Source organism: Electrophorus electricus, chromosome 11 (genome assembly GCF_013358815.1).
Source record: "Electrophorus electricus isolate fEleEle1 chromosome 11, fEleEle1.pri, whole genome shotgun sequence".
In the NCBI taxonomy this organism is placed as follows: Eukaryota; Metazoa; Chordata; class Actinopteri; order Gymnotiformes; family Gymnotidae; genus Electrophorus; species Electrophorus electricus.
Genome location: NC_049545.1, coordinates 18,797,388 through 18,809,398, shown reverse-complemented (window position 1 = coordinate 18,809,398; position 12,011 = coordinate 18,797,388). Strand labels below are relative to the sequence as shown.

The 12,011-nt window shown below is 39.8% G+C and overlaps 1 protein-coding gene across 1 annotated transcript; it reads right to left on the bottom strand.

The window, feature by feature from the left end:
- Nucleotides 1-1,862: 1,862 nt before the first annotated feature.
- On the bottom strand, nucleotides 1,863-12,011 carry arg2 (arginase 2). Its single transcript, XM_035531494.1, has 8 exons — nucleotides 11,564-12,011; nucleotides 11,355-11,427; nucleotides 8,139-8,313; nucleotides 7,033-7,192; nucleotides 6,461-6,555; nucleotides 3,772-3,876; nucleotides 3,300-3,436; nucleotides 1,863-3,122 (listed from the first exon to the last, which is right to left on the bottom strand). The coding sequence occupies exons 1-8, from the start codon at nucleotides 11,672-11,674 to the stop codon at nucleotides 2,974-2,976; spliced, it is 1,005 nt and encodes a 334-aa protein (XP_035387387.1). The 5' UTR covers nucleotides 11,675-12,011; the 3' UTR covers nucleotides 1,863-2,973.

Here is a 12,011-nt window from a genome sequence, read left to right as displayed (position 1 = left end):
GACAGGAGAGTCAGTCAGCATCTGCGCAGGTGGCTGGGCCAACCATGCAGCCATGCATCACTATGTGAAGGGCCTTAAGTTCCCCATGAGGGAGTGAGGAGTTTGCTCATGCAGGAGACATGCTGCAGTTTAGGGAGTCATGCAACCCAAAGCTCTCCTGGGCTGGTACTGAGGAAAGAACGGAGAAAATGGAAAGGATAGGATGCAGTGGACCAGGTGGAATCGCATCTGCGGCAGAGAGCGGTGGGGACAAGGGCGTGAAGGAAAAAAGGAGCCGAGCCCTGCTCCATCAGCATGCCATGACCAAGCTGAGGGCCACTTGGTCCTAGAGGAGGCGCGTATAAGTCAAGTGGTAAGTATGAACCAGCAAAACACATCGACAAGATGGGAACAAGGATTTGGTCAGATGGTCTCCTGCTCCAAGTTGTGTCAGGCTTGGCCCTTCTGCATAAAGTTCCTAATACAGTCCATCTACGAGGGTCCTTTCAAATCCAGCTAACCTCATCAGCTGGAAGAAGATCAATAAATTGGCATGTTCCTTGTGCCTTGTGCGCTGACGCCATCTGCAGTGCAAAAGACTAAGCCATGTGCCTCCGACCAGCAGTGACATTTTCAGAGCTGCGGAGAAACACCAGCCCCAGCTGAAAACAGAAGTATGGCTCTTTGGAACAGCATGTGAATGTCAGATGAGGGTCAAAATGGTGGATACAACTCCTGACTTCCTGAGACCAGATAGTGTGCTGCTTTCACAAACGTCAAAGCAGGTGGTTATGCTTGATCTCTCCTGGGGGGAACGGCTGGAGGAAGCCAACAAAAGTAAATGAGCAAAGTACACAGACTTAGTGGCCAAGTGACGCAGAAGGGTGTGGAGAACACGGTGTGCCCACAGAGGTGAGTTGCAGAGGACTTGCAGCTCTGTCTCTGTGTAAGGCCTGTAGTTACTGAGGCATCACAAGGGCATTTAAGAGGAAGGCTATCAGGGCTAGCACACAGGCAGAAGAAAAGACCTCTAGATGTGGATCAAAAGGAGTGATCAATGGGTGCATGCTACTCCCAGCTGGGTCGCATGGGAGAGGATGTGTGATGTTAGAAAGACCCCAAACACCCATTAACCTCAGGTAACATCACTGATTAGGTGTCCAAGAGCAACACTACATATGTTCATTTAAATAAAAAGAGGTATTGGAGACTCATAGAAAACTGAACTCAAAAGAAAAAGAATACTCACTATCCACCATTAATATAGGAATTCTCTTTGGATATAATGCTGAGGGCAGCAAAAATATGTATTACACCAATGCAGTTTACACAGTTGATCTATGTAATGTGTAGAAACAGTAGCTGAGCTCAGCAATGTTAGCAGAGGGAGTCATGCAGTTAGCCCACAACTTGTCTGCTAATAAATAATTACCTGTTTGTTTTTCATAAAACATGAATAACCTAAGGTTAGCAAATCTAAATAATACTAATTAAGCATGTAAAGCGGAAATCTATTTTAAGTCTCACTTTTTGATAGGAATTAGATGCAAGCCTGGAATTAATGCCACTATAGCTGCTGACTGACATAAATTGTTTTATTTAGGATAGTGTCTTCCTTGGCCAATGCTGATATCCCCCCAAAAAGACCAATATTGTTCTGATATGTTGGGCTAATGATATATTGATCAACCATTAATGAATAGTATGACCTGAAATGACCCCTGGCATGTTCAGGGCCCGAGTGTAAGAATGTGTGCTGTGGTCAATGTTAAATGCGTGGCGATTGTAGGCAGGTGCAGTCGCTAGACATTTTGAACCACGTGTCTCATGGGGGAGAGGCAGGGCTTCTTTTTTTTTTTTACAGAAAGACGCATAGGCTGAGATCACCTCCATTAAACAATTTATTATATCAAAAATAGTTTTGCAAAAAAAGTAAGCAAGACAAAAACTTTAAAAGGACCATTACTGAAAACAGTAAACGGACACAGATGGAGAGACTGAAAATTATGCCATGTTTGTGTCATTATAAAGAGAAGTGGATTAAAAGTAGATTAAAAGAGCTCAGCTTTGCACTTAGTTCTGTTAGGAAAATATATGATATTGTCTCGAAAAATGTTAATCCTCCACCTTCACTGACAAGTTGGTAAGATGTTAGCAATTATTAAAGTAGGATTTTTTTTAAGAAAGCAATGCTGAAGCAATTGCAATGAAACCATGTCTGGTCCAAAAGTGCAAAGTCTTATTTAAAATGACATTCAGTCAGCATTCTACTGTAAATATTTTTCAATACAAAGTCAACAGTCAAAAAAAACTCTAAGCAAACTAAGGAAATACAAACATATACAATTATTTTTTCCTCTTATTTTCAGAAGGTTGATGCATTGGAGGATTGCTTGATTACCTGATACTAAATCCAACTTGACACCTCTTTGCAGGAGCCAACCTTAAATATCCATCGACACGGACTTCTAAATTAGTCCATCAACTGGTTTATCAATACATGGCAAGTGGTTCTACTATGCTTTCTCTCATTTTTGGCCATCTCAAATAATTTGACATAATGGTTTCTTTCATAATCTTTCTTGCCTATATTAACAGACTATTTCAGTGGCAGTATTGGGGACGGTACTGACATTGGTGATGGTATTGGACAACCTTTAGATGGTTGGCATGCACTGGCATCTTTTTGGTTTATGCTACATCTGAATCTAGGCAGCTGTCGCTTTTTTTTATTTCAGAGGGTAGCGCTTTCCCCCTTTCAAAGACCTGATCGATACAGATTAATAACACCTTTCTTTACATCACAGTTCACATCATGTTCTTATATAGTATTTGTAGTATGTAGTTATGTGGTATCGTGCAATTCTTCTTCTTATTAATGATTATTATTATTATTATTATTATTATTATTATTATTTGAGGGCTGTGCTTTTATATTTTGGAATGCCAAGTGGTTTTTCGTTTCTTTCGTCTTTATGCACTGCCATCGGGAGTCTACTGCAGGATGGCCAGTGCACCTTCACGCGTCTGCCCCAGAGACGAGGTGATGACGTCCACCGCTAGGCTTGCCGTGGCTTCTACCGCCTCTGGATTCGCTCCCAGCATTGGGTTCACCTCAACCAGATCCATCACAGACAGCAAGCCTGTGGATCAAACACTGTCTTAACACATGCCTCTAAGACACTCATTACAAAGGACTTTATAACCTTTTAACACTTTATATATATATATATATATATATATATATATATATATATATATATATATATATATATATATGAGACTTCAGAACAGATGGCATGGGTGTTAGTAGATCCCACCTGTGTTATGGATCTCCTCTGTAATGTAGATGCCCTCTCTGTAGGTCAGCCCCCCATTAACGGGTGTGCCAGTGGCGGGTGCCAGAGAAGGATCAAAGGCATCAATGTCAAAGCTCAGGTGAATGGGACGTTTCTTCCTGTGACAGGTGATTAAAAATAAGGGTGTTGCCACTCTTAATTCACATGACGAACATTTACCTATAGGTTCCATGATTTAAGGCAAACAATATACCATGGGATAGGACTTCTCACCACTTTAAAACATTTTAATCAAAGCCAATCCCTATTAGAGGTGTTTTCACCTAAAAGGGGATGTACTTAGAAGCCATACATATTTCTGTAGCCCTGCGCCAGTTTGAATAAGTCTTTTGAGGCCAAACTAGGTGTGATGACCACTGTCACGGGGTTCATATATACCTACTGTGATTCGGGTAATGCAGTAATGTCTGGGGCATATGTAAATGTTATGTACCTTGCCAAGAGATGATCCAGGGTAACTTCCATAACTTTCTGTATCCCCAGTTTGTCAATGTCACGCATAGAGAAGCTCTGTATTCCCAAGTCTTTCAATATGACACTGAGAAAGATAGAAAGAGAACAAAAGACATGTGAGGGCAGGTTAAAAGCGAATGGTCAGGAAAGCATCTGTGTCTAGTTCCTTTGGGGTGTTTTTCATTTCTTTTTTGGAAGATATCCTTATGCCTTATGCCTCCTGACATGCTCTGGCAGAGCTGCGTCAAACTGCTTGACTATCTACTACAATGTAGACAATATCTCTGCACTGAATTTTCCTTTGTCAGTTTCCTGTGTCGTGCACGACTACTTAAGAAGCTTAGTAATTTTGTCATCCAGTTCTGGTTGGACTAATATGTAGTTTGTTTTGATGGAAGATGTACCTTGCTGATTAGTTGTTTTGATGAGTTGTTCTTTTGCTTTATTGTTTTTTTGTTCTTTGTTTTGGATTATTATACCACGTATTCTTCTGGCTGCATTTGATCATGAAGTATATGCTTTAGTAGCAATAAATTAGTCATTTTATAGGGGGTCATTGATTTTTATCTTAGGTATGTTCCTTGATAATATTTGTTATGATGCTGTATAGCTGTAGACAGATGTGATTATTACCAGATTAACATGAACTCTTTGATATTGCACAACATCCTATACAATTGTAGGCTACATGCAACGAGTTTCAACTAGCTCAACTCTTACCTAAGACTAATTGAGGCAGATGTGAATCACACAGCACTTCATGTTCCAAAACATTTTCAAATATCTGAGAAGTAACTTAAAACTCAATGTGCTATTTTCATTAAGAGTGTGATATGACGAGTAACGTAGATCACCTGAGATGATGGAAATGAATCAACACAAGTATATAACTTATTATAACCTATGCCACCCAACCCTACAGTGCAATGCACCGTGTGAATACTCATACTTCTCATGAGCAAAAATACCTTTTGGCTACGCCTGTCAAGCAGCATCGGTAGCGCAGGTTATTGCAACTGCAAGATGAAGGTAGTGCCTTCAGCCTCAGAGACTTGCATAACTTAAAAAATGGAAATCCATCTTACCCTCTCTGGACAGAAACATGCAATGAATCTTGCAGAGCACTTAAATGCAAAACTTTTCTATACCTCTCTTTTTTATTATTAAATTCAATTTGAAAACTTCTGGTAACTTTTCTTCTTTCAAATATTTTTTCCAATCAGTCAGTCAATAGTTTAATTAGTAGCATACTCTATTATTAAAGGTTTTATCCATTAAAGGTTTTTATCCATTCATGGTAATGCTGTGAGAGATGAACAAATTTCCAATGGCTTTCTAACTGAAAATGACCTAGTCCACCACTCTAACTCCCTCTGGACAATGTGGTCCTAGTGCAACCAATATCCAGATCTCTGTCAAAGCCAAGCCTTGAGATGAACAAATAGTGATAGTCTTATGAAAGACTGGTATAAAACACAACAAATAAGGACAAAGTAAAGATTAACAGTACATTGTGAATTACTTAAGAAGTGTATCAGTGTCTATATCAAAGTATCGGATACTAAATTATTAATTGGAAACAAAAATGATCCTAAAGTGCTTTTAGAGCATATTTTAAGGGTAGGGCAGTATGTTGGTAATCTTGGTATCCAAAAGGCAAAATATTTTTTTCCAAAGGGATCAATAGTTGGGCCCCACCCGTTTCACTTGTACCTGCTGCCATCAGGTGGAAAAATCATGGACCTTGGACTAAACTTTCCATAGCAGTTTCCAGTAAGCAAGGCAGATGATGAATAGACATACCTATCTGTAGCACCTGAAATCAGGATTATTAAATCAGATTGTAATTTTATTCAGTCTAATAGGATTCGGTGGAATAAATGTCCTAATGTTAAATAACTGAATAATAACATAACTGAATAATAAAATCCTCATATTAAAGGAACACAAAACAGATCATGCTTAGTGGTAATAATACACGAGAGAATTTGTACACTTTCCTGCGAGACCTGGTCTTACTGTTAAGGAACTGAGATAAGGAACCTTGGTGTTATTTTGGACTCTGACTTTGAAATGTTATATTACAACATTGTTGTATGTTGCTGCCTCTCCCATCCAGACCATTTCCAGATGTTGGCTCAGACTGCAGCATGCATTTACAGCTTGTTTATTTGCTCATGCTCTACTAGACTAGCCGAAAAACCAAAGTGCGACTGATGAGTATGAACATGAACTTTTGAAAATGGGTACATCACACTTCTTTTGACATTTCTTTACTGGTACCCATTAGGGACAGCTTTTAAAGTGATTTGAGGTCAGTCCAAAAATGTTCAACCAAAAATATACCAAATCAAAAGACATGAAAGAGTATGGACCATGCTTGCCATCTGAAAATATTCAACTAATTTTTGTTAACTTTGTCAAAGAATAGAAAGCTTTACTTTTGTAGTATATGTATTATATATAGCTCTATGATCTGAGGGTTGTCTATTTTTTGTAGCATGCCTGCCAGGGCATGTATCTGAGCACAGTGGAGATGACAGTAGCTCACAATTGGAGAAATCAGGCAATGCGGGATGTACATCAGAGGTTGTGTGGCCAGATTCGCATGGTCCTTTGAGCAGAGGGTTCAAGGGTTGTTCTGAATTGAAAGAGTACAAGCAACTTACTGCTCACCAGGGTCCACGTCTCTCAGGCCAATGTAGACCACATCTTTGGCAGTGAGAAACGGCTTCATCCAGGAGAATCCAGGAATGTCTGGTATCTACAACCAGAAACCACAAAATGATCAGATTACAAGCAAAGCATTGACAGAGATTGAAAGTAAAAATATTTTGAGATGCGTTTGTGTTTTTGGTAGACTTTCAACCAATGACAAATACTCTTTGGGTTAAATAATGAAACACTGACAAAGGATACTGTTCATACTAGAGGGTTTACGTAATCTCATGGTGTACAGAGTCTAAAGGCTTGTTTCCTGTAAACAGATGACTCAGTGTTCAACTAAAGAGTTTTTGGGGAAGAATAATATTTAGAAGTGCAACTTAGTCTATTATATAACTCATACCTCAAAATGATAATATGCTTTACCTCTTTGAGGGTGTTGTATGAAGATAGCTATGTAGTTTAACAAGGGATATTTTCAAAGATGGGAGTCAAGCAGTGTGAAGTTCAAATGGGAATCTCTGGGTAAGTGCCAAGAGGGGATTTAAATGTTAGACAGGCAATTACAGTGATTCACCTTGTCTTTCAGCTCTGTGAGCATGAAAGCCACAGGCTGGCCATGAAGGTTTCCAGAAGGCGAGGTTTCAGGTGTGTTGATGTCAGCATGGGCATCGACCCAGATCAAACAAAGGTCTGGACGCTGTTGGGCATGACCTTTCACTGAGCCAATAGCCAAGCTGGAAGGGGGCAAGATCAGCGTGTCAGCAATGTTTTTGCATTACTGTCAGCAATGCATCCCTGTCGCACAGCATTTCAGAGAGATCTACAAAAACAAGTTGTTATTCAGTGGCAGCATTTGATTAAATACCTTAACCTGTTATTTTTATTCAGGTAGAAAAATGAAAAAATATCCAAGATAAAAAATAATTGTATATGTTTGTATTTCCTTAGTTTGCTTAGAGTTTTCTTTGACTGTTGACTTTGTATTGAAAAGTATTTACAGTAGAATGCTGACTGAATGTCATTTTAAATAAGACTTTGCACTTTTGGACCAGATATGGTTTCATTGCAATTGCTTCAGCATTGTTTTTTTTAAAAAAAATCCTACTTTAATAATTGCTAACATCTTACCAACTTGTCAGTGAAGGTGGAGGATTAACATTTTTGGAGACAATATCATATATTTTTCTAACAGAACTAAGTGCAAAGCTGAGCTCTTTTAATCTACTTTTAATCCACTTCTCTTTATAACGACACAAACATGGCATAATTTTCAGTCTCTCCATCTGTGTCTGTTTACTGTTTTCAGTAATGTCCCTTTTAAAGTTTTTGTCTTGCTTACTTTTTTTGCAAAACTATTTTTGATATAATAAATTGTTTAATGGAGGTGATCTCAGCCTATGCGTCTTTCTGTAAAAAAAAAAAGAAGCCCTGCCTCTCCCCCATGAGACACGTGGTTCAAAATGTCTAGCGACTGCACCTGCCTACAATTGCCACGCATTTAACATTGACCACAGCACACATTCTTATTTTTATTCAGTGGTAGAAAAATGAAAAAATATCCCAGAGTGCTGCACCACTACATGCAAGTAAGTCGTGTTCTTCAACAAAAAATTTTATACATTTTATAAAGAGGTTCAACTTGAAAGTTCTACGACGAGGTGGTGACAGGTGAAGGTGTACCTGTGATCTCCTCCAAGCAAGATGGTGGTGTGCCCAGCCTCTACAGCCTTGCTCACTGCCTCCGACACCACCTGATTGGCCCGTCCGACTGTGCGTGGGGAGGTCACATTTATAAAGCTGTCATCCTTCTCCAGGTAGGGGAAACTCAGGTCTCCAAGATCATGAACAGGGTTTTCTGGAGAGGTGGGCAAAAATCACAGATTAGCACAAGAGTAAAATAAAACAGGATCTTTGCTATCTTCCTTTGCTGACACAATTAGAAGAAAATAATATATGAAAATACTTGATGCACAGTAAAAAAAAAAAAACTAGAATGAATTAGCAAACTTTGAGCAGACTGCAGAGATAACCATATTGTTTATTGTAGTAATCAGTTATTTTTCAGCAACAGCCTCTCACTGGCATCCTTACGCTAGTTAAAAATAAATGTTTTCCCAGCTAACTCTGACCAAGCACTCACTGGCATGCAAAGGCAGCTGCTATTCAATATCACTCTCAGGGGTGCCTAACTATGCCTTTTCCACCCACTCGCATTTCCCATAGTTCACTGCTCAAGTTCCCTGTCCCCTCCTGTTGGTAGGGTGCTGGTTTTGCATTACTCGTCACAAACCACAAACGCCACCTCAGCCTCCAGTCATGTACAGACATAGACCTGAACAATGCAGCTCTGCTTAAAAGACCAGAGATAAGGCTAGTAAGACTGACATGAACACTGATCTTTCAGCATAGTAAACAAGCGTTAGGAGAGGACTGTCACTCTGTACTTAAGCGGTCTGGTGGCATTTTAAGGAATCACCCTCTTCCCATTCCAGTTACATGATTGCAACATTAAGGGTTGCTACATGAATCCAAATGTAATGTCTGCAGTGAAGCAACTTTGGATGTCCATATTATGAACTGTATGAAATTACAGTATTTGGATCCTTGGAGCCTTCATCTGTAACGGATGCCAGTCTCTGGCATATATAGTGAAAATAGTTTTCAAAGCTCCTCATAGGCCTTCTTAGTCATGAGTGAAACAGTTCTTCCTCACACGTTACACCATACTGCTGCAGCAATCTTGTATCTATTACATGGTTTTCAACATCAGATTATACCTATATGTCACACCCTTTCTCTGAGCGTTACAGCTACAGGATTATGCAAAATCTCTGTCCAAGCTTTACATCAGAGAGAGCATTTGTTCTGCCCCCTCTCTGAGAAAATTCTTATAGGGATGCGAAGAGTATGCGTGTTCACATTAAAGAGTGGAAAGCAACAGGGCTGACGATAGCCTGGACTATCGTATTCGCGACAGACGTGTTCAGTTAAGCCCAATGCAATATCGTCCCTTTCACAGCTGATCGGGCTATCGCAAACAAAACCATCTATGACTTGCGCATTCAGCGAGGGTTCGGTTCCCGTCTGGCATGCGTCTGCAGAAAGTGGACTTTACGGCATCCAGAAACGACACGTTTCGGCAGCAATGAAGTGGCACCTGTGTCCAGACCTTCAGCTGTGTGACAACATCTCATTGGAGTGACTACGCACTGGCCACTCGGTTGTGCTAGCCGGAAGTGGGATTTGTAGGATTTGTGGAAATAGATAATGTATAACTTGTTTGTTAATTGCTTGGACGATTCTAGCCTTATACTATTAGCGCTTGCTTTAGCAAAATGCTATGTGACGGGCAGCTTCGCAATTTTGCAGGTGACTCCCTTTTATAATTAAAAGTTGATTTAAAAAATGTAAATAAAATTTACACAGGTGAATCTTCTGAGGCTCTTAATTTCATGTAGTTGTAGTGAAATAAGTCTAATTACTGGATGCCACAATCCCCGTAAGACATCTTCCTGCAGAGAAGTAACAGTGGACTTGCGGACTTAAATTCGGTCTCCGGTGAATTAATCGAGACGAGTAGACGGTAACGTGTACTAGCTGAATTACATAGTTATAGTACAAGTCAGCATTGGGTATTATTGTAATTAAACTTTGCATAAAACTAGAACTGGTGAACGTTTGTCAGGTAACTATAAACCTATTATGTAAATGTCTCCATCTCCAGACGTCCAGTACCAGTAACAGCTGATCCACAAGTTTGTGCTCAAACTTAATAATTAACGTATTAACGTATGTGTGAAGGCTGGTGCACAAAGCCAAAACCTGGCCGGTGGCACTTGGTGGGTGGGGTCTGATGCTGTGCTTTTAGTTTTAGATGGCGTTCAAGTGGTGCAACTAAGGTTTTAATTACTGCGATGCTGTCGATAACGTGAACATACAGATAACACATTACTGCGATGCTGTCGATAACGTGAACACGCACTGATAACACATCTTTGTAATAGGCTAATTATTTTTAACTTACCGTGCTCTTAGCTGTTTACCACTATAGCCTATGTGCTTGAATAAAGCCTGCTATAATCTAAATGTATTAAATTATAAAATTATAATCTAAAGTTATTATTACTGTAAGGTTGTGCTGGTTTCGTTTTGCTATTCATATTTGCTTAGCCTTAAACAATTAGTGTCATTTCCTGCTGCCACATGCAAAACAAGGAATGAACACCCTCTCTCCTACACCCTCTTATTGTTTTAATTAGCCTACTTGTTTAAATAAAACTTTATTTGATTTTGTAGATTAATACATTCATTTTATGGCTTTAGAACAGGATTCAAATGCTTTTCTATTCCCTTTGTCATACGGTACTGTTGTTGCACTAGCGAGAAGTGCGATCTTGTGTTACGATCGCCACAGGAAAGGAAGTGCCTCACATTAAGAAACAGCCTAAAAAAACAGCCTAAAGTTGTCTCAGCAGTAAAAGTTCATCTACCATTGGCGGTGGACGTTCAGATCCCGGTTCCAGACGCCCGACTCAATAACTTTTAAAAAGTGTGAATTTATTTAGTTACTTGAAATGAACTCAACAGCCTATCATCCTATTAATTCGTGCACATCATGCAGGAATGACAAAAGAACACTGCAACAGAGCCGTGGGATGTGGCTATGACACACAACATCTCGCTGGACAAAAACATTGTCCATGGATACATCTACTCGGATCTATATGTGAATATTAAGACGAACTTTGTCTGTCTTCAATGCAACCTCGAAGCGTACCATGATGCAACACTTTTAAGGCTTCCTGTCTCATACCGCAAGGATGTTACATAAGGTGACGCTGAAGCAACGCCTGACTGCAGTCCAGGATAAAATATTTTTAAGACAAGGGTACTTACTATGATTAGCCAATCTTTCCACAAGACCAGCATCTCTGATAGCTTTGGGCCCATGTTCCACGCCTCCCCTTTTCTGAGACAGAACACAAACAGCAAACAGTCCATCACATCACTGCGTATGACGCAGCGATAAATAGGAATGGTTCATGTTTTCAACTAACTCATAAGATTTCAACATTTTAGGCTACGGCTATTTACATTTCCCTCACCTGTCCTTTGGAAAATGGAGCACCTAATATCGCCACAGACTGCGCCCGGTTCTGTTGACAAGAGTTCAGTGTTGACCGGAGAAAGCGTGCCAGCGTACTTCTCAGTGCCATCTTCGTTTAACTACAAAGAATAAGTTGAAAACCTAGTATTCACGAAATCACAGATATATGCGCCAAGATAGCCAACAACAGCCTCTGTGTCGCCAAGTCTCCTCTTTTCAAATGGAGAGTGAAAGTAAACGGGGATGTAGGACTTTTGTTTTCGAGAGCTTTCATCTAATTCATATTCATGAGCTGCTGAATTTGGTGCGCCCTGGAGCCTAGACGCTTTGTGTTCAATGTAACGGTCAATCTAACACTAAAATGACCCACAAAAAAAAAATCCAGCCTGAAATTCAATAAGTTTCTCTAACCTTTATGCTCTAGCTATAGTTGAGTAGTGATTCGA

Coding starts and splice junctions, on each gene's coding strand:
- arg2 (XM_035531494.1), bottom strand. CDS start 11,674: ATGGCACTGAGAAGTACGCTGGCACGCTTTCTCCGGTCAACACTGAAC. Junction 8,314..11,354: donor GGAAAGATTGGCTAATCATA/GTAAGTACCCTT, acceptor CCACCTCTCCAG/AAAACCCTGTTCATGATCTT. Junction 3,877..6,460: donor GACGTGGACCCTGGTGAGCA/GTAAGTTGCTTG, acceptor TATCTTTCTCAG/TGTCATATTGAAAGACTTGG.